We start from the raw sequence: 27,190 nt of genomic DNA on the forward strand, positions 1-27,190 counted from the left end.
TTGTTGAGCCTTCACATTTTAGCGGTAAGCCCGGAGCATCCACCTGTCTTGGCCTTCTCTTTTTGGATAGGAAAGGCATGCAAGGGGAAAACTTTGCAGGGAAAACATAGTGAAATCTCAACAAAGCCCACAACACTTAGAGTGAGGGAAGAGACAGAGCCCCAGTTCGTATCTACCCTGAGCATAGAAGGCAGCTACAGGGTAAGGTAAGGTCCCCTATTTACCACCACAGCAAACTTAGAAGTAAGAAAATGTGGTTATATAATAGTCCTGACAGCCTGTGAGTTTCATTGTGATCAGCAGGTGCTGCTAGGTAGTCCAGCCTTGAAGATCAGGTGGGTACCTCTGTAGTATGGACTTCAGGAGGCTTCTGTTCTGGAAACAGCCTGAATTCTTCACACTTAATTCCCAAATGTGCCAATGTCAGGCTTCACAGGCCAGGCACAGAAACCTATTGTTTTGTGTGTCTATAGCCCTGATGTTGGAGTTCTTAATATATTATGCCCCACCTCACTCAGGTTATAGACAGAGGAACAATGTTTTAAAATGTTGATGCACAGATGATCTTCTGTAATGGTTTTTTTCATCAGTCTGCCCCTAAGTGTAAGGTAAACCACTGTAATTTTAAGGCTGTTTCATTAAGGTTTAAGGTTACAGCCATCTAGCTCCACTATACCAGCATAGTACTGGACAATGTTTTTTCACCTGGCATGCTCTCCTGAATGGTAAGTTACCCTCCCCTCCCTTTTACAGAACAGTTTAGTCTTAGTATCTGAGGGTATGAGCAGATATCTCATGCCCCTCTCTCATTCCTAGCCTGAGTAGGCTTGTCTCATATTGAGCCCTATGACCATGAGCCAGAGAAAGATATACCTTCTAAGAATTGTAGTCATAAAAAGTTCTTCTGCACTAAATACATGGTGAACAGTTGAATTAGAAGTCCTCAGCATTCAGAAAAGATCTTATATGAATTCATAGATGGCCAAACCCCTGGGGTAGAGGCAGTTATGGAGCCATGGAAGGCTTATGATAAAAGAATTAGTAAAGAAAACATCTTTGTACCATAAAATGTAGTTTACACACTTCTGCAGATATAGAAGACTATGCGCATTTGTAGACTACACAGGGGTTTAAATTGAAGTGGTGTTTTTTCAAAAACACCACTTTAGTTTAAGGTGAAGTAAGCCCCTGAGTCATGTACACCTGTGTCCTTACTTGCCTCTGGTGGCGGGGGAGTGAGAGCAAACTGCCAACAGGCCAAGTAGTCCCTGAGCTGCGGGGGGGCTGGGGTGGGGGGCTGGTGCTTCCCTCAGTGGCAGTGGTGGCCCCCCCATCAGGCAGCACCCTCAGGCTCAGGTGGTCCTGGGGGGCACTGCAGCTGCGGAGGAAAGGACCAGGCCCCCACACAGCTCAGGCAGGCAGGCAGGCTCCAGGGAAAGAGTGGCGGGGGATCTGGTTCACCACTTTTTTCTTTTTTTTAATTTTTCCTTTCATTGCAACCTGCCTTCCCAGGCTGCTGCCAGGCTGTCTGCACAGCTCCTGGGCCTCATGGAATCCAGTGATTCCCTCTGCGGCTGTAAGGTAGCAAACTAAAAGTCCTCGGAGGTGTTTTGGTTTGTGCCTCAAAGTCATTGACTGCACCCCAAAGTCATTTAAGGTGCAATACGCTGCCAAATTTGCAAACTCATGCGAATAGCAACACCATTAATATGGTGGAAAAGGGCATTTAACCTGCTTTAATGTGTCTACAAACGCCCAACAATTCAAGTCCCTGCCCTAAACTGAGCAGGAAATAGATTTTGACTTGTCTCACTCTTGAAGAGAGTACGCTAGCCACTAGGATAGAGGGCAGTCTGAGGGAACAGGGTTCCCCTCCACAACCCCCCGGACCTGTTCCACTTTGTGTAAAATATTTGGTCTCTGAGATGGGAAGAATAAATCTGGTGGTGCTGAGGTCATCACCTAAGACTAGGATACCTGGGTTACGGTCCTTTTTTGTTGTTGTCATCGTCAACCTTTAACTGTTTATACTAAGTGGAACAGCAGCAGCACGGGGATTGAGAGCTTTCTCCAGAACAGTATTTCTCAACCAGGTGCCATTAGGGCCTTTTAACAACAGTGCCCCACTGCCGCTCTGTCATAGAATCATAAAGAAATAGGTCTAGAAGGGACTCCAGAGGTCATCATCCAACCCCCTGCCTGAGGCAGGATCATCCCTATCCAAACCATCCCTTACAAAGCATTGTCTAAATTTTGCATAAGACTACAGTCAACCCTGACATAATATAGACCTAACACCACAGCTTGCCACAGGTAAAACAAGGGAACCATGAGAGGCAACATCCTGCTTCTATGAAATGTTGTTAATATATGCACAAGAGATCCTGGGTCAAGAGCCATGTCCCCAGAGGACAGCAAACCCCCCCACAATCCATACCAACCTGATCCTGGGGTAAAATTCATTCCTGACCCTAAATACAGCAATTGGTCTGACACTAAGCAGATGGGCAAGACCCAGTGGCATTGGTCCCAGCAGAGGGGCAAGACCTAGCCAGAAACCTGTGGCATTGGTCCCAGCAGGAGCATTGGCACAGCCCAGTCAAAGTCCCCAGCCTTGGCTGTAGCCAACACCCAGTGCCTCCAGGAAAGCTTAAAAACACCCTGACATAGAGGGGGGAGGGGCAGTGAGCAAAGTAGTACATAGATGTAGCTACACCTAGATCATCCCTGGCAGTGGCTGTCCAATCTCTTCTTGAACACCTCCAGTGGTGGAGAGTTCACAACTTCCCTTGGCAGTCTGTTCCACTCCTTCACTATTCTAATAGTGAAGAAGTTTTCCTGATGTCCAGTCTAAACTTATGTGGCTGAAACTTCAAGCCGTTGGTCCATGTCTTCCTCTCTGCAGCAAGAGAGAAATGGTGTTTTCCCTCTTTATGGCAGCCCTTCAAGTGTTTGAAGACTACTATCATGTCCCCTCTTAAGTGCTTTTTGCGTAAGCTGAACATGCCTAGCTCCTTCAGCCTCTCTTCATATGACTTGCCTTCTGAGCCCTTGATCATCTTTGTTGTCCACCTCTGGACCCACTCTAACTTCTCCATGTCCTTTTTGAAATGTGGAGCCCAGACCTGCACCCAGTACTTTGGATGAGGACTAACCAGGGCCAAGTAGAGAGGTGCTATTGCCTCCCAGGTCTTGGATCTAATGCTTCTGTTGATGTATCCCAAACCCACATCTGCCTTTTGCATGGCTGCATCACACTGCAGACTCATATTGAGTCTGTAGCAGGGTTTGAAATACAAGGTGGACTTGGAGAGGGGAGTAGAGGGGGGGCTGAGCCCCTCCATAAGCCCCCCCATAACGAACAAGAGTCCCTGGCCTACCCCATGCCTTTCTAAGCAGCTCAGGTGGCAGCAGCAGCTCCTTCCACCTGCCACCACCACAGACCCTTCCCATGCACCCCCCCCTCAAGAGTCGGAGCATAATTTGAACCGAGACACCCAAGTCCTTTTCCATAGTGCTGCCATCCAGCCAGATGTCACAAATTTATATTTATGCTCTAGCCCAACTTTTCCAATCTGTCAAGATCCTTCTGAATTGTGCTTACATTCTCCATGTTTGCAGTCCTTCCCAGTTTCATGTCACCTGCAAACTTGCTCAAGGAGCTTTCTATGCCAGCATTCAGATTGTTAATACATACATTGAACGTTTCCTGGAGACACCGTGCAGGACTGGACTGCAAAGCAGCTGGAACCAGAGGGGTGCTATGAGGTTGCTGCTGTGAGCGTGTCTGAGAGCCCAGACCAGTAATGTTACAACCCCTGCCCCTGAGCTTCCAGAGTGGTGGTGGGGGAGGTGAGAGAGGGGACATTTCTTTCTTGCATGGGAAAAGTGGCTCTCTGCCCAGATCTTCAGGATTGAAAGCCACTGCCATAGAGCCTATTGGTTAGGTTATTCTGTGGGTTCATTTTCCCTCAAGTCTCTCGCATCCTAAGCAAATGTCCTAACCACTCAGCTATTGGATGAAAGAGGAGTAGCCACTCCATCCTCTGGCAATTTTCTGATTCCAGCCCCCAACTTCATTCAGTGACATTGACCAGAACACAGAAATGGAGGACCAAAATCACATTTTGCCATTAAGTTTACTGTCCAACACAAATTTTGCCCAGTTCTAATGCTGAGTCATGGAATAGCCTAAAGGGTAAGTGCCTTGTCCTCAGACTCCTTAGTCTCAGCTCCATGGTGTAAATACCTAGATTAATACTGGTTCCTGGCAAATAATAATGACTAGCCACAACACCAAATACCTAACAGCAACAGACCATCAGGCTGCAATTGTGTCTGGTCAACCATATACTCAACTAGCTCTTCTTGAAGAAGAGCAGGCAAGAAAGGATTCTGGTGGTTTATTTCCAAGAAAAGTACTCTCAGGGCTGTTGGAAGAAAAAACAAAAAAGTCACTTCTGCAAGGATTGACCTCTGCCTAAGAGTACCACTGGGGTCTAAACATCATAGCAAAAACATATCATTTAGACAATGCTTTCTGCCAGAAATCTTCATTAACAAAATACCAACAGGTCACCTGCTTCAGCAGAACCTGTTCACTCCTCCACCCAAGTTCTGTCCCTGCTGATGGCCACTACCATGACACCAGGGGCCTTTGCCACCATTCAGGCTGCTGGAGAAAGGAGTTCTTGTGTGCCTAGCTCTATTACTGCATCATAAACTTTGGAGATGGATAAAAGAATGATCCTACATGAGTGTGCTCCCTTTCCCTTCCATTTCAAAGCGTTTTCCAGCACTTGTCATGGAGGCTTCCTGTCTCAGAAAAAATGTATGTTGTCAATACTTAAAATACACAAGGTGGAATCACACTGCGGATGTTTGTTTCATGTCTACAGTGCTTGGCTTCCTGGTATGAGCTGAGTTTTGACCAAGATCTTACAAGAACAGCTTTTGTTGTTGTCATCATGTTTTTACTGGAACCAGGAAGCGTTTTGGTTTTGATTTGGGGTTTTTTGTTGTTGATGAACAGCTATTGTTCCTCACTTAAGTAGCATGTTGGAGTTGAGGTAAAAGTTCTGGTCAGTTCTGACCTTATATCAAAATCTTAAGGGAGCATCTATTAATGCTCTGTGGTAACAAAACAAAACAAAACAAAACAAAAACCCCCTCCAGATGCTGTATTTTTGCTGTAGCCTGGTAGGCACAACTATTTCTTGGATGTATCCTGGCTAGATTCCAATATGGGCAATTACATTCCTCCTCCCTAAGCTTCCCTTGTAGTGTCAACTGATGCTATAACACAAGAAGGATTGCCAACCCCAGGCTTTCTAAAATCCTGAGTTAGACTTTAAAACTGTCATGAAAATGGATTAAGAATCAGGATCTCTTTTAAGGTACTGTACTGCATTCAGAGTCTTGTTTATTTGCCTGCTAGCTTTTGGACCTTTGGATTTTTTTGTTTTGTTTTCCAACTTTTCTCTCCAGCCTGAGGGTTAGAAATTTAATTGTAAAAGAAACCATCAGAAACTTTGAAGCTGAAGGTGCTGCACATTCAGAGAATGCTAGGGCCTGAGCTTTTAAGAACATCCTCAGATAGGAGGCTTCACATAACTGTGTGAGTGGACTACACTGCAAGAGTGATGACTATTAGTCAAAGGAGAATTTGAAAGGGTGTGTGGAAAATAAGTTCTCCAGGGGCACCAATCTTGTGTCGTTTTATGCTGCAACAAGGGATGGATGTGTGGAAAGAGCTCTTTTATGTAGTGATGTGCTATGTCCTGAATCTTTAAATAGACAGGGTTTTGCTATTAGCAGAGGCAAGGGGCCATTTGTGCCCATCGCAGTGCAGACCCCTCCCATGTTTCTGTGTAGACTATGTTGTCCTCATAGTGGTAACTTGGACAGAAAGGACAATGTTACCCCTTCTGTATGGGAACATGTAACACTGCTCATTCCTTTTTAGCACGCGCTGCCATGCATCTGAGGGGGGCGTGCCATCAGAGGCCTGCTTGTCAGCTGTCACTTGCTTTTTTGTTTCCTGAGCAAACCTCTCTGCTTTTGGAAGCTCTGAGGTGGTCAAGAGTGTGAACTGTGAGAGCAGCTCTCAGGATTTTACCAGTATCTAGAATTCTGGTTCTTGTCTAAAAGCCCCATCTCCTAGACTTACATGAATGCATGAATGTCTCAGCCTTACTCTGAAAGTAACCTAACACCTCTCATGGTTGCAGATTAGCACTGGAGAAGGGTGACTATAAAGGCTAAAGAAAAAAAAAATCAGAAGGCAATTAAAAAAGAAAAAAAAGCAGCCAAACTTTATTTTTAAGCGAATCTCATGATTTTGTTCAGTGCTTGGGGTTGGAGGTACTGAGAATGGCATGACATCACTACTGATGTGAAACCTGCTTTATGGATAACCAACTGGATCCTTAAATGTATTTTTACATTTATTTTGTCCTGGACAAGGGGACCAGATCAGGAGGTGAGGAAGAATTTGTTTTCCAGATCAAAGAGTGAAAAATAAATAGATCGAGATCACTGTTTATGTTAGCTATATTAATACCTGTTATGACTGGATACAATAATGTTTTCCCCTTAATGGACTCTGCCAGCTCGCTTTCCCCAGAGCAAGTTTTGCACTTGCTAGGTTATTTTTATAGTAGAGTTGGAGCATTGTTGTTGTAGCTATGATGATCCAGGATCTGTACAATGGGAAAATAATTTTTTTATACCTTTTACTGGACCAGCTGTATAGTTGGGAGAAATGTTGGTCAAGCTTTCAGGCACAGCCTGTATGTTTTGGTTCCTTAGACCTCAGGAAGGGTACTTGATGCCTGAGTGCTTGTCTAGCAACTCTTCTAACTATATGGTTGGTCCACAAGTAAAAGATATCACAAAATCCATGCTCTTCATAGGTTTTTTTTCCAAGTTAGTTTTTCACAGGTCATGAATTACATCGTATAGGAGAACAGGGTACAAGAAAAATAATAGGGGTCAAAGCTGTTACCATCTCTGGATAAGTAGCTGAACCTACAGAGTGCTGGTACTTTCAGATCCAAGGGGGTCTGATTTAAAGCCATTAGCAGCAGATGGGCTGCTTTGAATTAGATTTGGATTCTAATCTCTTACAGTTTAGAGAAGTATTGACAATAGACTGTGGTTCAGGCCCATCTCTAATTTCAAAGAAAATTGAATACTTTAGTTAGACATGGGAAACTGTGAATAGCTGTCTGCGTCTGTCTGTCTGTCTGTCTCTTGATATGCAGCCTGCAGTCACAACAAAACCAATTAAGGGGCCCACCCCAGCGAAAACTTTCAGCACAGTCTGCACGCACACTACGGGACCTGGAAACCATCCCAAATCCAACTTGTCCATGTGTGCGCCGTTACAACCCTGGCTTTCTAAGGCAAAACAGGAAATTCATGAAGAAATGTTGAGGCTGAAGGGGTTAAGTGAAATCTAACTCTCCTTTTCCTGTGCAGTAAGGATTAGTAACCAAACAGGAGTTGGGGAGAGGAGGGTGTTAGAGCCACTGATTGAACTAGAGGAGTGGGAAAGTGAAAAAGACAGCCTGGCTATAGGTTTAGTACCTCTAAACATTGACTCACGTTCAAACAAGCACATGAAGAAGGTAAGACTTAACCTTGAATTACGGTTTTCATTCCTCTTGCTCTTCTTATCTTCAGCATGTCTAACTGTCTTTCCTTTGTTGTTTGTGCTTTTATTTCCAACCACTTTAGCAGCCTTGTTAAAGTTTGAAGAACAAGAGGAAGGTGGAGTGTTTGCTAAATGGAGCCTGTGATTATAAAAATCAGGTTTTTCTGGCAGGGAAGGAAAGAAGAAGGAACTCTACACATTCAGTGAATGTTAATCCTTTCTGTCTCCACAGTTAATTATTCCAGTGCTTAATGTAATCAAATACCTATTACTCATAGTCCTGTGGAGAGGGGAAAAGTATTTGATATGGAGTTGGTTGAGTTCATCTGGGTCTAAATGTATAACTGCATCCTGCTAGCATGAGTATAGAAGGAAATACAGGTTTGAGTAAGGGTTGAGCTGATAGTTATTTGGGGCAGGGGGGAAGAATCCAGCTTAGCTATAGCACTGCTGAACAAGTGGGTTTCTACACCTGCTGGCAATTAACATTCTAGTAAGCATGAATCATTGGATGTAGCTGTGTGGGCAGAAAAAGCACTAGGCTTTTTATGAGGGGGGGCTGTCTCCATCCTGATTGCTACACTCTGTTCTCGGCTGGGCAACACACAGGCCTGATTTTGTAGGTCTTCTGTAATTTAAGTAGTGGCATCAGAATCAGTTAAACTATTTTTACAAAGAAGAGTTTGCAGGATCAGGCCTCTTGCTGACATTGTTCGTGTTTTCTCCTGTTTCTGAGAAACTTAATGTGTCGGCTGGAAAGATTTATCTCCAAGGCACCTGAGAAGGCTGCTTCAGAAACACCCTCACGCTTAAAAAAACCAAAAAACAGACAGTGGTGTGACAGGTGAATTTGTGCTAAACTAAAAAGCACAGGAATTGCAAAGTGCCATGATATTTCCTTGGAGAAGACCAGGACAAGGTAGGGATTCAATTTTTTTATGGGAATTATAAAATGTAGAGGACCCCAGCATGATGTCTCCAGGCCCGGAAAGCACTAAACCTAGTACAGAAGTGTAGAAAAGGAATGAATCTGGGTAGCTCTACATAACTTTAATAAAGGTTTTTGGAACTCTGCTTAGTGATCTTGGAAATGTGTGTGTTGCATCTAGATGTTACATTCCTCACTTTCAGGTGAGATCAACAGAAACATGATCTGTTGGCATCCCTGAAACTTGCATTTCTCATCCTCCATATACTTAGAAAGATAGCATCATCTCTCTTGCATATAAAATACTTAAGGGTTTCACAATCACATAGGCAAACAGCTGCATTTCACTAGTGTTCTTTGTTTGCTTGGGGAGGGGGCAGTAATCAGTGCAAAGCACACTAGACAGCAACCTGTGTGAATGCCAGTTTTGTTTTGTCCCAGACTACCAGGACAAACTTCATTCTTACAGAAACTGCTGGGGGATCTGTAATATCCAGAAACTAATAGGTTTATGCATTTTATTGCATGTATTTCTAGCTCTTTCCACAGTCTGTCATTCTCTGCCCCTCTTTCTCTAATAGTTAAAAAGTGTTTTAATATATGATTGTTTCCTTTTAAATAAAAGCAGTAAATTTTAATGTAAAATGTATTTTTAAATGGAGAAACTGCATGTGTGATGGTGGAAGCACTGCCCAATAGACACTGGAGAATAGAAAAATTCAGGCATTGCCACCTTGTTAGTCAGGTGCCTTCTGATGCAGGTTGTGTTGTTCCTGTTTTGGCACTACCTCTTTCAGGCCCAGGTAGGTATTCATTATGGGTGGTGCCAGATAAAACCTCTGCAGTTGATCTAGTCATTAGATCCAGAAAAAAAGCCCTTGGGTGCCTAAAGTACCCTATGTGGATTTAGACCCCTAAAGGCAAGTGAGCCACCCTTAAAATCTACTAAGTTGCCTAAGGCTGCCTATACATGTGCTGGTTTACATTCTAATTGGAATGCTCCAGTGTGGCCTCACTATCACATATATAAGCCCCCACACATTTTTAAATGTCTGGCAGGGGGGACTTTATCTAGATAAAGAATCCCACAGCCACTTTCAAATCCACAAGGGCTTAGTACATAGGATGGTGAAGAATTTAATTAGAGTGACTTTCTAGGACCTGCTCCAGTTAAAACATGCCCCCCCACCATGTATATAGGCAGTCTGAGTGTCTGAAGGCACTGAAGTAAGTGTTCTGGCAAAAACATTAGGCTCCCAAAGTTTAGCTACTGTACATGACCAGAGGTGTTGCCATCATGGCAGTGCTGAGCATTCCCCTGCCAATTTCTCATTGGAAACCATTTGAGATTCTCAGACATGATGTCCCTATGCTCAGATCACTTGAGGGACTTGATCTGGTAACTGTGCTCACAGCATGCCTCCCTAGCTGACTACTTTGAGTTCACTTACCACAAAGCATAGGAGACAAAGCAGTTTTAATTAAAACATGTGATTCCCTTTTGCATGATAGATTAGTGGATCAATCACTCCACCAAGAAGTGGGAGATGTGGGTTCTAGGCTTTCTTTAGCCTCAGCCATATTTTCTTACATCTAACCACATCTTTTCCCCAAAACCAGCAGGGAGAAATGAGGGTGTGTGTTGTACGCAAGAAAAACACTTCACCATGGGTCTGGAAATGCAATGGGTGAAGGGGTGCAGTGGCAGTGTTAACTGCTGCAGTTCTCAGAGCTGCAACAATTACCTGTCACTGTGTCCTCCCCTCCCACTCACTCTCTGTTGCCAAATTTCTAGACCCATGTGGAAGCCACCAAAATTCAGCTGATGTGCAGGGTTGGCCCATGTCCAGACCTGGATCCAACCCAACAGCACATGGCCTCAGACCCAGTGTACTGAGTCTGAGACAGTGGGCTGGCTCCAGAGCAGTGTACCAGGTCGCACCTGGTATGCAGCCCCAAAATCAGCTCTGAAGTAGTGGGGTCAGAACTGGCTGTGTGGCTCCCAGTCCCCAAGCCATCAGCCCTGGTGCTTAGTCCCCCAGCTCCCCAGCCCTGGTGCACAGTCCCCTAGCTCCAGTGCATACCCTAGCCCCTGAGCCCTGGTGTGCAAGCCCCACAGCCTCCCAGCCCTGGCATGCAGCCCCCCCCAGCCCCAGTGTATGGCCCCTTAGCTCCAGAGACCACAGCCATCAGGCACTTACCTTTTTTCCTTCTTGGGGGTCTTCTTAAAATGGGGTGTGTGTCATATTTGGGGAGAAAATATGGTATATCTTCAGCCCTCCAGGAGAGTTTCCCAGTGACTAGAATGGGGTGCCTATATTCTTCATCTCTCCTGTTGAAGCTCAGCCTCTGTGCGCTGAAGAATGCAATAGTAACGGAGCCAGAGAGAGAGTATAAGCAAGAGGGAGCCTGACTGAAGCACAGTGATAAGTGTCCTTGCTGATGAAAGGGAGTCCCAAGGCTGGATTCAGTTTCCAAAGCTGTTTATGCATTTTAGCCAATAACTCTTTAATGCAAGTTGCATCAAAGCAATCTCTGGGCCAGGGACTAGAACACAGGTTTTCTCCCTCCCAGCAAAGTACCTTCACCAGTGGGATAGTGTCAGGCTTGCTCTTGCTTATTCTCTCATTCAGGCTCCAACTCTTGCATTCTCTACTATCCTGTGGCTCAGATTCATCTTCTGATGAATGGGTGGTGAGTGCCCCCAACTCAGACTAGCTGGTAGGCCAGTCATTAAGGCATTCTCATGAGAGGTGGGTGTTTACCTTCCTCAGACTTCGGAGGCCCTAAAACCTAGATTTTCAACTTTCTGAACAAATCCAGTAACCACTAGGCTGTTCTACAAAAAGTGACCCCAGCTGATGCCTCCTCTACCAGTACCTGTGTTTGGAAAGAGAAGGGGAGTCACTCATCCATACCCAAATGGAAGATGTGGGCATCTTTAGAGTAGGAGGGGATTTGGCCCTGTGACTCCCTATCATGCCTTTGACCTATTGTGAGGTGCTCAAGTCCAGGGGAGCAGAGGTATTTCAGACACACACCTCTGTATCATTTCTTATTGGCTGGTTTAGGTGTGTCCCTCTCCTCGGCTAGGAACAAGACTCCTAGCATCATTCTACCCATTCACTATTTAGGGGAAACTACCACAGTTTCTTAATGATGTGCCCAGAGCCAGGTGCCCGAAATCTGGGTATAGTGATGCTCAGTGTCACTGTTCCCAAGTCACTTTGTGGACCTGGGCCTAAGTGAGTCAATGACCTGTTAAAATAGGCATATGGATTCATCTCGGACCATGTGAGTAGCTATGTTCTGATTTATTAGAGGTACCCAGCAAAGGAGGAAACTAATGTTCTAGGCAGTCCTTATTGTAGCAGCACAGGGTCCTAGGGGTGGCCGTGATCTCCCCTAGCGCCCCCTACCATGCTAATGTGGTACTAAAGCACCCTCACATCTCACCCGCCATGTCTTTGATGTTAACCATGTATAAGGGAGGCTGCCTTTTGTCCCTTCTGACACAGTGCTCTGATGTATCTCAGTCTCTGTTCTATTTTGGGTGACTCGGTGCACTCCAGCCTTATGGGCTATGCGTGGCTCCAACCACCCCTGTACCATGCTTCAAGCTTCACAGATGTACTGGACGTTGTTTGGTCGATTTCCTTTTCTGTGCCCCACCAGCACTCTCTGGCTTGTCTTGCAGCCTGTGCCCCCACTGCCCACTCAGGGGCTGGGGTCAGTGTACCCCTGAATGTTGTGCCCTCTCTGGCACCAGGGTCCCCACACTACCATGGAGCCCCTCTGAGGCCTCCTCCAACCCTCAATAGGCTCACCCAGTCCTCCAGTGTAACAACAACAAAAATACAGTCACACAAGCCCCTGGGCTATAACACAAAGCTAAATCTCCTGACTAAACATTCTTCAAACCACACCACATCTCTCACCCATTTAACTAGCAGCTGGTACATTCAGGCCTTATTCTCTTTCCCACATTCAGGGCCAATCTCTTTCCCTTAGTCAGGCAGTACTCCTCCTTCCTGGCTGCCAGCAGAGAGAGAGCAAATACTCACAGCCCCCAGCCTGGGTCTTACAGTAGTCAGCCCTGCCCCTTCCAGTCGGCTGTCTCACCAGGTGTGGGCCCTTAGCTCCTCCTGGTTGCCCCTAGCAACCAGCACCTGAGCCCATGCTGCTGCTTTTCCGGTAGCAGGCACCTTAGTGCCCCGCTACACTTATATTTAGTTTAGACACTGAATTGCACTAGTAGAAACATTTGTCTGGCTGTAATTTTGATAAGACACTCAAAAGCCACAATTGAGATTATGGCCCTGTTAATCTCTGCTCTGTACAGATATAGAAAAGAAAAAATATTTGTCTTGTTGAAGGGTACTGGTTAGGAACTTAGGACTGGAAGGGGCATCTACAGACAGTTGTTAACCAAAGGAATCCCCCAACTTGTTACTTCATAACTTCCAGTACGACAAGAAGCAACACCCTAAATACTAAAAACACCCTAAAACAAGCCAAAGGTTAGCCTGCTGGCTGGTTCTAGAATCCTGTTATGCTAAGTTTTGATAGAAGATCTTGCATTTTAGGTTACAGGATGATCATCCACTGGATTCAGGAAAAAAAACCCTGTTCTCTCCTACTAGAATGGTATTTCAGTTTGATGGATTAATGTGGGAAAAGGGTGCTATGTTATCTTAGTTCAGTGAAAGATGTTCTATAAAACCTAAGAGATTCCTCTGAAGTATCTGGTATTGAGTATGATCAAAGACACTGATACTAGGTGATCAGTGGTCTGTTCCATTGCGTCCCTGCATCATAAAGGATTTACTAAAAGGTCCCTTCTCTGACTGGAGACTGGTCGGGTCTCATTGTCCTGTGAAAGGCAGCTGTCTCATCTTTGACTCCATTGCTAAATCACCCTAGTAGGCCATCTCCTCCTAGTATCTTGTTTCTTACAGTAACTAGTGGGTGCCTCTGGGTTTTCAAAGTAGGGCAAATATGAATAGAACTGGAATAGAACACAATATGCTTGTGCATATGTACCAACTGTGTGTTTATGCTTTTTTTGTGCAATAAACAAGCAACAAACAGTCTCAGTGTGCAAATGTATAACACCTGGAAAACTTGTGTCATCCACAGATTGTTTGTTCTGCAAAGAACCATCAGTACTCTCCCCGGCAGCAGGCAGAGCCCTGTGTTAATGCCTGTGAGGGCTAAGCAGAGAAATAAACAAACAGCAGCTTTATTTTTAGATCAACCCATTATCATTTTGCTGTGATCGCACAGCCCCACATGTGCTTCCTTTCAGATCAGACAGTACTGCCAGGACAGATCATGCACTCTCAAAGTTATATTTTTCTATAGTTTATTTTTAGGGGCTGGTGAAAGGTGCTGCGTGGGCAGCCTTGGAGCAGGAAGTCCTTTCATTTGCACATCATTTTGTTAACCATGGTTTGTTTGGGGTTTTTGGTTTTTTTTTCAATTTTCCCACCCTTGATCTCCTTTCACCCCACAGTTCAGGGGGTCTGGACTGCAGCTTGTGTGGACATACTCTGGCTGGCTTGGGTACCAGAAACAGTGTTGTGGCAGTGCAGATTTCAGTGCAGGCTGCCAAGCTCACTTGGGAACTTGAATAAATGCTGAGGTGTCTGCCTGTGCTGAGGTCTATGTTGCTGTTAGTCCCCAGACTAGCCTGGAGACACCTGCATGACCTGCAGGCACACATTTGAGTTACAGGTAGGCTTATCCTCAAGAGATGTGATTCAGGTCCCAGAGGCACAAAGAAGGCAGATCATAGTGTAAGAGAATCAGAAACACTATTTTTAAGCACTTCTGTTGCTTAGAAAAGGGTCATATTGATTTTAGGGAGAGGGAAGGGGGCAGGACTAGTAAAACTGGAGGCAGTTTCCCAGTACCAAGGCTCTATTTAGCAGCTCTCCAAAGCTTGAACTGGAGGGGGTTCACTTCATCCCACTGGCATGTTTGTAAACAGCAGTGTTTCTGCCTGCACTCAGCAATAGGTGGTGATTAAAACACGTTAATTGGCTGAGGTTAGACTCTTGTTTCCAATGTATCTTGAGCCCCAAATGCATGACTTATACAACTAGAAGAATGTTTCCCAAAGTCTTTAGCTATTCCTTTCCATTCTTGTCAATGCTTAGGGTTGTGGGGGCGGAGGTTAATTTTAAATTCCTTGCCCTCTATTTTCTATAACTGATCTTGGGATAACATTAGCTGACTACCTTATTTTTTGCATGGGGGGAAACATAATAGAGATGTAATCAACACCTAAGGTCAGTGAGAGTGAAGAACTAAAAGGGATAATTATATTTTTGTTTTCTAGGGTTCATAATGCAAACTTCTCCATGGCAGTTGTCACAGGAAGTAATATCTTAACGGAGGCTACCAGGCAGACCATAAGTTCCCTAATGAAACGCTGCACTTGGCCCCTGTGGTGGATATCTACAGGCTTAATCGATTACACTTTTAACTAATGTGCCAGACATAGCTACAAGTGCTTTCAGTCTATATCACTAGTACAGCTGTAGTTTGGCTCTTAACAGATAGGAAAGAAGCCAATGTTCAGGTTCTGAAAAAAAATAAATCCTTCTCTTCCTATTGCTGTCCCCATCTTCCCTAACTGTTTCTGTTAAACCATACTGTAAAATCCCTTAGTGATTCATAGCCTGATCTGGAGGTGCCAGAATATGATCTCACTGTCATACCTGATGCTTTTTCAGCTCCTGTTTGTACAGTCCCTACATGCTAGGATTGAAATTAATTGCTTGTCTGCCTGTCCATGCCTGTTTCTGACTCCCAGGACCAGCGATTGCCATGAGGTAGTCTTGCTTTTTCCCAGCTACTTTCAAGCTTGGCTTCATGATAACATGATCAGTGTGGATGAGCCCTATCAAACAGCGGCCCAGCAGTAGTCACGTGCCTATTATGGACAACGTCCCTGATCCTACCATCTCCCTGTCTCAGATTTCAGAGAGCTGGTGCCACAGGGATGGAGTGTTGCCCTTGCCATTAACCTGTGAAGACTTGAGTACTAACAAGACTGAGATTAGACTAAAACAATCAGACAATCTTTAAAACCAAACTATCCTATCTGGGAATCTTTAGTGGGGCCTTAAGGTGTTTTGAATAAGAACTGAAATACACTGGCAGGGCTGTGGAGGCGGGGGCACTACCAGAATAACAGGATATGCAGTCAATCAAGACTGAAGGGCCTTGTCAGAGCTGTTCTAGGAATTTGGGGGAGCAAGAGTTTGCTGAAGGTTGAGATTAAAGTCTGGTGACAGAGCTGCTCAGAGAATGCTTAGCAAGTGCCTGTGCTGGATCTTGAAGCAGACTGGTGTTCCCACTATTGCTGCTGCAATCAGCATCATAACTGTTGTGTTTGTGGTTCATCTCATAAATCTAAAAATGTAAATTTCTGCATAAAACAGCATCACTATAAATAAATCCTATGGCTAAAAGAAGATTTCAGTGGAGGCTAGCTAATGCCGCCAAAGTGATTACCCTTTCACGACAAGAGCTTGACACCTTTTAACAAAGCCCAAATATTATCAGGTCTGGAAGGGAGCAGTTACTGTATCATGCCAGTTCCCTGCTGCTAGTAAACCTATGTTCATCCAATTTCCATCATACTTACCCCTGGTCTGGTAACCATACTCCCTCCCACAGTCCATTGTTGCCTGGCATCTGCAGAAGACCTATCTATATGTATGAACATTTTAAACACTGCTTTGTATAGGCATATTTTCCCACATACAGCACACCCTGAAATAAAATAAATGCCTTGTTTTTGAAAGGCAGAATGAAGAAAAAAAGGTGTTTCCTTGTAATACCCAAGCAGTGGTTATGGAGCTAAGCCTGTTCAGTTTTCTCCTCCCTGTGGTTCCATGGAGATTTTACTTTATTGTTTGCCAAGTAAGCAGCAGGAACTATTCTTACCACATTGCTTTCATATGGCCTACACCAAAACTTCCCACAGCTGGTTCTTAGAAAGAAAAGGTGTGTGGTGTATGAGGGAAAAATACAGTGAAGAGCAACAGTTCTCTATTACTGGGGGCCAGGTTTCTGCTACAGGTAACAGGGGAATGAAATAAAGTTTAGCATCTTGCCAGTTTAAGGCAAGTGCTTGCTTGCTCACTCTCTATATATACATTAACATGTGCAATTAATTTGAAGCAATAAACTCTGGAGCAGTTTGAGCCAGAATAAACTACTTTTGGGTGCAACATCTACACATATGCCCAGGACAGCAGCAATTTGAGGCAGGGTGGCGCAGTTTACACTAGAGCCAGGGACATGGGGGTTCAGCCCAGGGCTCTGGGTGGTGGCATCAGGCTGCAGGGGGGCTGTCTGGGGCATGAGGATGCTGAAAGTGCAGAGCCATGTGACTAGGCAGCAGCCAGGAGTCTGGCCCCCTGCTGGCTTGGCTGATCAGGTGCAATTTACACCTATGGTCAGCATCTACAGGTGTTTAATCACAGTTAATTACCCCACTGTAAGAGAGTACTGCCCCCAACCCACAACAGTACTATCTTACAGTGGTGTTAATTAGTTTACTGTAGCCTAATAGCACCATGCATGTAGACAATGTTTTATTCTGCAGCTTATTAGTCTACTCCACAGTTAAGCTTATGTGTAGACACAGCCTATATGGAGTATTTATTTGTCCTGTCCCAAAGGGAAACTGGGTCACAGTTTTCTGTTGAAAAATGTCAAACAGCATAGTTTGCATCAGCCAAGGGAGAAAACATACATCTATGTTGCAAAACTCTTCTTGTCATAAGCATAATCCTCCCATTTAAAGCTGGCAATTTAGTTTCCCAGCTTCTCTGGGCTTCTTGGTCTGGTCCTCAGAGCCTCTCATAGTTTCATAGTTTCATAGTAGCTAGAGTCGGAAGGGACCTAGGTAGATCATCTAGTCCGACCCCCTGCCTTGGCAGGAAAGAGCACCGGGGTCAGATGACCCCGGCAAGGTGCTCATCTAACTTCCTTTTAAAAATCCCCAGGCTAGGAGCCTGCACCACTTCCCCTGGAAGCTGGTTCCAGGCCCTAGCCGCCTCTCATTTCTGTTTCCAACCTAAGTAGGGAAGGAAGAGAGTTATCCCTCAGCTGGCCTTCTCCCAGACTCATCTTTCTGTCATCTCTCCTGTAAGCCCCTCATTCATCCCTTCCTTGCCTGTTTTCATACATGACCTATTACATGTATGTATTACCCATGTTGCCCCTCCACAAACATGTAAAGGTGCTTTTTTCAGCAAGGCCAACAAAACAAACATGGTAGAATTCAGTCTGCCATTCTGGAGATTTGTTGAACAAAACGGCATGGGTCAGAGCCTCCATTATCCTCTTAGCTATGACAATTTTGACCATTTGAGAACTGGGCTTCACAGCTTTAGAATTCCTTTCTTGATTTTTTTTTTTTCACCCTTCCCCTCCCACCCACAAGCTTTCAAGAAAAACTCTCTCCTATGATGAGATGTGGCATGTAATGTGTTTATGGATTTTAATAGAAAAATTTGGTCAGGGTGGGAGGATGAATTTTAGGGTTATAGTAAGAAGCTACCAGTTACGACCAATTGAACTGAAGAAATGTTCAACACATGAAACAGAACCAGGCAGTAGAATTTTTCAGTGATTCTTTGAAAGAATGAGAAAAACCCAGATACAGGGAGACTGTTTTGAAAAGCAGCTGCCTAACATGTCAGCCAGTTCCTCATGTTCCTGTAGGCATGTTGTGAGGTGACCCATCAGGACTTCCTAATAAATACCTAATTTGCACGTGTGGATCTGCACAGGCAGCTGTCTATAGAGCTGTGCAAAATTGTTCTGGATCCTATCTGAGACCTTAAATTGTTCCCAGGCTGTATCAAGCCATGGCACTGGCCTTGCTGAAGGATTTGCAAACTTCATTAAGGGTGGGCAAAGTTTGGAGTTTGTAGGTAAATAAGATTCCCTGGGTTTCTGGTATACATCACAACAATTTCCCATTGGCCTATATAAAGCTACTGTGTAGGTATAACTGCACTTCTTTCCATCAGCCCCTTCCAGGCCCTTTAATTAATAGCAATAGGTAAATTGCAAAAGTGCCAGCACTGAGATATTAAATCTTGAAGTCTAGATGCTTACCCTAGCCCCTTGGGACTGCTACACAGCTGGGATAGGAATCTTATTGGCATTGGCTCTGGTGAGATGACTGGGACTTGCTCACTGGTTGGATACAACACTTGAACTTCTTATCTCATGATATAGTCTGGCATTTTTTCCTTCCAGTCCCATCCAGAACCAGGACATGCAGATGCAACACAGCAGAAACAGATGTGTGCTCTTTGCATAAAAGTTATGCAAACACTTCTGAACCATGGATAGGTTCAAGGCTTAGGGCTCAACTTGAGTTCTGAGGATAGATGTGGGCATCTATATTTCCAGATCTGAACCTGTCCTGTGACCAAGGGTCTTTGACCCTGGGGTGTTTGTTTGGCACATCACAGAGAAATAAAAGTCTCTTGAAGTTTAGATCTGACCCCAAATTTCAACTGAGTTCGAAATTCAAATCCAAGCACTAGTTTTATTCATATTTCCATTCCAATCTGTGTGTTTGGGTCCAAAGATAATAAGCGGCAAAATGCAGCTCTTTTCCAAAGTTCAGATTTAGTCTGGGCTGAGGTTTTGGTAAGATCCACCTCTTGTTTTGAGCAAAGGTTCAGGCTGCTTCCTATTTATTCTGAACTGGGTCCCTTAATCCCTGTTTCTAATGTGACCTGGCACAGGATTCAGCATTGTGGTAGACATTTTCATATGTTAATTTTCCAGCAGCTGTTCCATATTTTGAGCATAAAATCACCATTTTCCCTTCAGCCCTGCTGTTGCTTTTGGATGGGTGTATGTGGAGGTGCAATACAGTTCTAGCACAGAGTAGGAAAAGGCAGCAGGTTTTTTTATGCACCACAAAAAAGATGTAAGGCATTATAACAGGGCAGGATGCACAGAAAGCATTCTTTTTGGGACAGTCAATTCCTACAGTCACCATTTGTAACTCAAAGGCAGAAAAGTTTTACCCCACACTTCTAATGTGAGGAGGAATGGAAAAATAAACAGCTGCTTCTGTCCCAGGTTAAATCAGAAGCTTTTAATTCTTCCATTAATACTCAGTGTTAAAAAAAAAAAAAAAAAAAGAGCACCTGAGTTTATTGGATCTGTCCCACAGGGCCAGACAAAACTCAGTGTCCTGTCCCAACATCCATTGAATCCTGATTCTTTGGACAGGAGGAATGGATCCTTTGGTGATGATTGTAATTGTGGGTATTCCAAAACCCTGGTGAGAAGCATGGATACTGCAACTAGGGAAGTTTTAAAGGAGGCATATGTTACTGCCATGTATGCTTAAGGCAAGAATCTTATTTCAAGGTAGTACTGAGCAAGATTTACTTGGCTGAAGATGGCTTTGTGTGTGTTCTCCACCGCTCCCTCCAGAAGTCAGTAGACTCACTGGGTAGGGTAAGCCAAATAATCTCTTGTGGGATTAATTTCAAGGCTGTTTTTCTCAGAATTTAAGAATGTAAAGGAAGTGGAAATGTGAACCCTTGACTGTTTTGCATGTGTATCCATGCTCAGACCTCCACAGGCCCCAGGGAAAGACCTGGCAGTTGATCCAAAGCCTACTGAAGTCAGTGGGAGTCTGCCCATGTTTAAAAACCAGAACCAAAACCAAAAACTCTACCAGGAATTCTGATTTTTCACAATTCACATGATTAGTCCTACTCTGTGAAGAGAGAGAGAGTAGAGTGAGCAGTCCTCGGGCTTATTTTCTCATTGTCTGTACATTATTTATTTTGCACTAGGAATATGTTATCGGTAGATTCCCAGGACTTTTTAGTTTTTAGGCTCAAGAGAAGAGCAAATCTCTCTGCCCCAGAATACAGGCTATTGCTGTTTCCAGAATCCATTTGTATATTTTCAGTGGATTATATAGTAACCATGTTAGATGCTGTGTGTCAGTGCTCAGAGGAGTGAAATTCCTCCCCCTCTTAAAACAGGACAGAGTTCCAAACCAATGCCTGTGGAACAATGAAGAGATACCCCTACCATCTTTTCTACTAAAAAATCACTCTAAGGACATGCTTGGAGTTTACCTGCTATCTGTGGTAATTCAGGCAAAGACCATGCCTTTGTAACGTAGCAGGATAGAGGCACAGAATAAAGCCTCATGAAGTTTGAATTCACAAAGGCGATATGTGACACCTGACAGTAAGGCTTAGTGGGTCCAGTGTATGCTCCTGCCTGAAGCTGTGTTCCCTCTAAATTGTTTGGTCCTTCACCTACATTCTAGTATCCTGATGCACTTCGTGAAGGGCAAAATTTAAAGTTGGGTGGCTAAAGTTAGATATCTGGTCCCTATGAGGTCTTCATGTAAATGCAGGTACTGGACAGTTCCCCTTGATTTCAGAAGTAGCGTGAGGGTTTGGCACATCTCAGAAAATCAAGCTGTAATTTTAAATGTTTAAATATGGGTAACCAGACATGGAGGTGTTTAGCTATGCAGTCTGCATTCTAATACCACATCCCTAAAGCCCCACAAGCCAGACAGGGTGAGGCAGGGGATGCAGAAAGAAACTTTAATCTAGAAGCTTCCTAATTTTGGATGGTGGAAATCAGAACATAATTTTAAATGTAGGATTTTCTTTAAAGTTTTTATATAATGGGTGGGAGGGGAGGGCATGAAAGAGCATGCCTCCTCCCCTTTGCCCTGAAATAGTGTTCTTGCTGTGCTGAAGGCAAGCTTAGGGAAATACTGGGGCTCAGTAATTATACTTTAGCTCTCTGTCAAGGATAATTTTATGCAGGGTGTATAGTAATAAAACTGCCTTCTACTTATCCTTGGTTTCAATCCAGGATCTTTCAAGTTGAATCTCTATTTTGCTCCAGGATGCCTTATTAGCAGTTTCTATCAGACTAATCTGCCCCCTTCTATGCTTCCCAGAGAGCTCTGGCCCTCAAGTGACAAGAATAGGCAAGTCTGATCACTGCTTTCTTTGTTCTACAGGTGATAATGAACAACATGTTTCTCCTGCTCACACTAGTGGTGATGTCACCTTCTGCCTCTTCTGTAAGTAAAATGATCGTATCTCAAAAGTTGTGGTCACTGAGAATGCAATGAGACATGCTATAGCATTTTGGCAGACAATACTTTTTGTAGAAAACTTGAGGTGGAGCCTAAATAAAACTTGTGATGTGATGATATTCTACTATATTATATATAAAGCTGGAGCTTACACTCAACTGACATGCATATGATATGTTGTCCATGCCTCCACAGAGGTGATGGGCCCCATGGATGGATCTAGGATTTTGTAAAGTGGGGTGCAGATGTGGTGCAGCATCACATATCATACAACACATATTTTAACAAGTTAAAAAGAAACAAAAGCTTTACTAATAAGGCAGTGGCCTAAGGCTATATCATTCATTTTAAGATAGAAGCAAGAACAAATACAACTTCATTAGAATGTACATTAATGTGTTAGATCATACATTATGTATTAAAAACCACAACAAACTAGGCCAAGAATAATCAAAAGATGTTGTTTCTTTAGTTTTATAGTTATTGGAATTCAGTGTACATCTTTTTTCAGTTTCATAAAGAAAAATCAAGCTTTTTTGAGTATCTTGAAAGTGCATCCAATACTTCAGTGAAAGTTATTCCCATGCTTGCATTGATTCACCTGAGTTAATAGTTTCACATCTGGGTTAATGTTTTTTGCTAGAGTTGAAACCAGTCTGCAGGGCTGTGAAATGGGAGTTACATTACTAGAAGCAGCTAGCGGGCAGCACAATTGAAAAAGAAAGGAAAGCTTGATTAGTGGAACATCAAAACATTATAAAGGAAAGGGTTATTAACACCCGTGGAATGAAAGGTTTAGAAGGAATCAGGCAGTGGTTCCCAACCTCGGGTCATGACCCAAATGAGGGTCACAGGGGCAATGCTGGTGGAGCTGCACACGCAAGACAATCTGGACCATGTGCCAGGAGCTCCCCTGTCCCTGGGCCGCCGCCGCACTCCACTTCCAGCAGTGGGTCATGGGGAAAAAAAGGTTGGGAACCACTGAGGTAGAGTATAATGAGCCATGAAATCAATTCACTCCCTAACTGCTGTCTGGATAAAAATTCTGCTACCATTGCCAGGTATTTGTTTTTAAACTTTGAGTGGAGCAGAAATCAAAGAAAAGTGCAACTGCACCACTGCATCCTGCCTGGATCCATGTCCCCATACACACTGTGGTATACACACTGACAATTTAAAAGGGATCAGAAGTTCCATGAGACTAAGCAGTCATGGGAGATGTTCAGCAACTCTCAGTGTTATCATCAGCAGAGCAAGAAGTCACAATTTTTTGCTCCACAGTGACTGACCACAGTGGGAGATCATCATGGTTTAACTTTCTAATATCCAGTAGAGGACAATGGTGCACATGCACGCTAGCCAGTTTAGGAAATGCATAACTAGCTGGAGGTATACAATATCTCTTCCTCCTGCTCTTAAACCAGGCATTCTTGGAAGAGACGCAAAAGGCTCTTACCAAAAAAGGAGCATACCACATTATTGCATGCAACTGTGATATGGGTCAATTGCAGGTCAACCCTTCAGACAGATTCTTTCTAATATTAGAGACTGTATCCTGCAGGCAGTGACTTCTTTCAAGAGTATGTACAATGGATGGGAATGACGGTTCTTTACTCTGGGGGGAGGGGAGGGGGGGAGAAAGTCTTACAGCTTGGCCTTTAAATGTCTCTGTTGTGGGAGACCTACACTGGACACTGAAGCTGTCCCACTGGGGAAATGTCAAGGAGGTGCAATTTCAGAACCACGAGAGGAATGGAAGCACCAATCCCAATCTGTGCCTTTAGGTCATTCCTAGCTCCTTTCATGCTCCATCTGCCATGGTATGCCTATGGTGACCAGGAGGTGTTATGACTTCTGTTTGTCTGTTATGGCATTAAAAATGCCCCTCCTGCCTGCCTGCCATTTGTGACGCTATCCTCTCCAGAGATCAGTGAGAATTTTTAAATAACTGAACTGCAAGGTGCATTTAAATTTTGTGCAGGCTGAACAGACTCAGTCTAAGCTATTGTACCTAAAGAACTGGGACTCCGTGATTCTTTCTGAAGGGAGGACTAGAGTAGCCCTTGCTGCCTAGACAGGCTCAGTTGTTCTGGTTTCACCCTCAAGCAAGCTACAGGTAAAGAGAACCCAGTGAAGTGAGGCATCAGCATTTGCAGAAGGACAGTGGGGCAGTGTGGCCATGCCAGAAGATAGGTTGCTGATACAGGCGGACCTGGACAGGCTAGGGAGTTGGGCAGACCAGAACCAGATGAAGTTTAACACTTCCAAGTGTAAGGTGCTCCATCTGGGGACAAATAACCCTCAACATACATACAGGCTTGGAGGTGACAGCCTGACTTGCACCACAGCTGAAAGGTGGTAATGACTGACCATCACATGAACATGAGCCGTCAGTGTAATGCGGTGCCCAGCAGGGCAAACAACATGCTGGCATGCATCAATTGATGCATCTCCTGTAAAACTAAGGAAGTGATGCTCCTGCTGTAGTCAGCTCTGGTGAGACCGCAATTGGAGTACTGCATCCAGTTCTGGGTGCTGCACTTTGATAAGGACGTGGAAAAACTTGAGAGGGTCCAAAGAAGAGCCACCTGTATGATCAGGGACTTGCAAGACAAGCCATATGAGGAAAGGGTGAGGGACCTGGGCCTTTTTAGCCTAAAGAAGAGAAGGTTGAGAGAGGACTTGATAGCAGCTTACCACTACATCAGAGGAGAGCATCAGGAGCTCAGTGGGAAGACCAAGACCAATGGATTTATATCCCAAACTCCTGGAAGGCCACTTCAGGCTTAATACCAGGAAAAACTCCTTTACAGTCAGAGTGTCCTGACTGAAATGAACTCCCTCCAGTGGTGATGCAGTCACCTACCCTGGAGGTTTTAAAGAGGAGACTGGACAGTCACCTCACTGGGGTCATTGACCCCAGTTGTCTTCCTGCCTAGTTGGAATTTGGCTGGACCCGATGATCTGTGAGGTCCCTTCTAGCCCCTACCAATCTATGAATCTATGAACAAGTCACTTTTCAACCTTGTTTGAATGAATGCAACCCTGCTGACCATTGTACTCCAAGGGCGTATCAACACTGCTTCCACAGTCCTCTGGAAAAGCACCTCCAAGAGGCACACTCGGGCTCCCTGCTCCTACACTCCATGTGCCAAGCCCAGAAAGGGCCCAATAAGGCTGCCCTAAGTCATCCCCCCCATTGCTGTTCTCAAGACCTCTAGCTTTGGTGTGGCTGAGAGTGCCAACGGGGCTTACTTTTGTGGTGGATTAATTGCTTCCACTGTGTTGATGTTCAAGTGGCAGTTACTTCCCACCCTCCACCCAGCCTTTGCTCCCTGCTTTCCCCCCATCCTCCCCTCAACCCTTGCTCTACACTGGCAGGCTCCATTGCACTACAGCCTAGGCACTGAGCAGGGCCCCGGATTGGCCCACAGCAATAGTGCATAGCCTACATGGCTGCTATGGGGGCTGGGCTGAGGCTGGGCTCACTCAGTGCCCCATGCCCCAAGCTAGAATGGGGATGGAGTCTGTTGGCATGGAGCAAGGGTGAGGTTGCAGCTGGAGCAGAGAACAGAGGCTGAGGGGGTAGGAGGAAGTGGGAAGCAGAGGCTGGGGGAGAGGGGTGGGGGGCAGAGGCAAAGGAAAAAGGAGGGGTCTGAGGCTGCAGTGGGGGAAACAGGGCAGGGGCAGAGGTGTTAGAGGGACAGGCACAAGCAAGGGGCAAGCTGCTTGACCTCCCTATACCACCTGCCCCCCTGCTTTGGTGGAGGGGAATGAATTAAAGACTACTCTCCAATAGTTAGATTCTATACATGGAAAATTATAACAAATTTATACATTTTCCATGTATAGAATCTAATCACTGGGGGGTCATCTTAACTTCAGGGTCATCTTATGTTATAGTAAATCTTATAACTCAAATGTGGAAATTTTAGCTCATGTGAATGGTACCTCAGGCATGAAAATAACTTTCAGTGAAGCATTAGATGCATTGTCAAGATGCTTAAGAAGGCTAGATTTTGATTTATGAATCTAATGACTACAGGACTAATGAAACAACATCTTTTGATTATTTTGGTCCAGTTTTGTTGCATTTCTATAGCTGATATATGATATAGCAAATTAATGCATATTCCAATAAAATTACTTGTTTTTCCTTCAATCTTGAACTGAATAATATAGTCCCTAGCTTATTACTAAATCTAGTTTCTTTTTAACTGGAGAAAAATATGCGTTGTGTTATATGTGATGAGGCACTGCGCCATCTGCACCCCCCTCTGGCCATGTGTGTGTCCATACCCAAGATTAAGCTATTTCCTAGTAGGTGCCACAAGATTACTCCTTTTGAAGGGAGAGAGCTTGTTGGAAAGCTAAATCAGAAAATAAATTAACATCTTCCCATATTTGTCCTGCGGTGCTAGCCAGACTCTCCTCAAAGCTAAACCCATTTTTACTGCTATGTGATTAACCATATTTTGCCTCTTGGAATTTGTTTTCATATTTAACATTCATCATTCATCAGCCTCTACCTTGTTTAAATTAATATTACTATGTCATTTGCCAGTCTTTGGTGGAATTAATTCAGGCATGGAAGATGAGGGCTTCTACAGGTCAGGACTCGGGTATGTTGACAAAATTGCCAGGGGAGCCAGAAGAGCAGTAGAAGTATTGACAGATTGGGCTTGATATTAACCTGCAGAGCTATGCAGGGAATCTGAGGGCTGCTGCAGAAGGGGCATTTGAGTCAGCAAAGTAGTCCATGAGCAGGGGCCTATGTAGGGGTTTAAGACATAGGCCCATTGGGAGTGCACTGGAAGATCTGTATGAGAGAAGCCGGTGCTATCCTTGTTTCTTGTGTTTTCATGAATAGTTAAATTAACCAGAATCATTCCCCTACCTTCTACCACAGTTCCTGGAATTGATCCTGTAAGTCCTGCTCTGCCCCCTGAGTGCTGATTGCTACGATTCCTCAGCTGAATGGGTCAGTGGCAGGCTCACAACAGAAGGCCTTGTGGCAAAGTAGCTCGGCAGCATGGGGAGGAGGATGCATATAGAGTTGTGGATTAGCTCCACTCTTTAAGTACCTCTGAATGTTCTGGAAAATTCAGCTGATTTAGACTTACGTTACATGTAACTGATCTTAGGTTACATTTAGGATGACCACCGTTTCCAAATTGGAAGGCGGCATAGCCGGAGCAGAGCTGAGTAGAGCCTGTGGGGGGTTGGGGTGGAGGTGGATGCAGACTGCCCGCTGCAGGTTCAGGGCTCGCCACCCTGCTGCCCCTGGGAGCCTCATGCCAGCCACGTCACCATGGCAAGGCACCCTTTTCCCGCTCAGTAGCAACAAGGGGCACAACTTTATGCTGCTGCCACCAGGTGGGCAGGGGGTGCCTCCCATGGTGATGTGCCTGGCACAAGGCTCTCAGAGGCAGGACAGCAGGGCAGGGAGCTCCAAGCTCACATCCTC

General features: G+C 44.6%; 1 protein-coding gene across 5 annotated transcripts in view; it reads left to right on the top strand.

Moving 5' to 3' along the window:
- Positions 1–27,190, top strand: part of PAPLN (papilin, proteoglycan like sulfated glycoprotein) — an 86,830-nt gene that overhangs the window by 6,284 nt on the left and 53,356 nt on the right. Inside the window, exons 1-3 of one of the 5 annotated variants that reach the window (XR_016440301.1) lie at positions 7,377–7,631; positions 8,394–8,576; positions 21,646–21,708. Coding sequence is in view for 4 of the 5 variants with exons in the window: in XM_090033290.1 (XP_089889416.1) it covers positions 8,546–8,576; positions 21,646–21,708 (94 nt within the window). In the remaining variant the exon portion in view is untranslated. Of the gene's footprint in view, positions 1–7,376; positions 7,632–8,393; positions 8,577–21,645; positions 21,709–27,190 lie in introns of those variants that run through there. The other 4 variants (XM_090033290.1, XM_090033292.1, XM_090033291.1 and 1 more) reach the window with 4 other exon arrangements.

The sequence above is a fragment of the Crocodylus siamensis genome, chromosome 2 (genome assembly GCF_052110815.1).
Source record: "Crocodylus siamensis isolate JL-2025a chromosome 2, ASM5211081v1, whole genome shotgun sequence".
NCBI classification, from domain to species: Eukaryota; Metazoa; Chordata; order Crocodylia; family Crocodylidae; genus Crocodylus; species Crocodylus siamensis.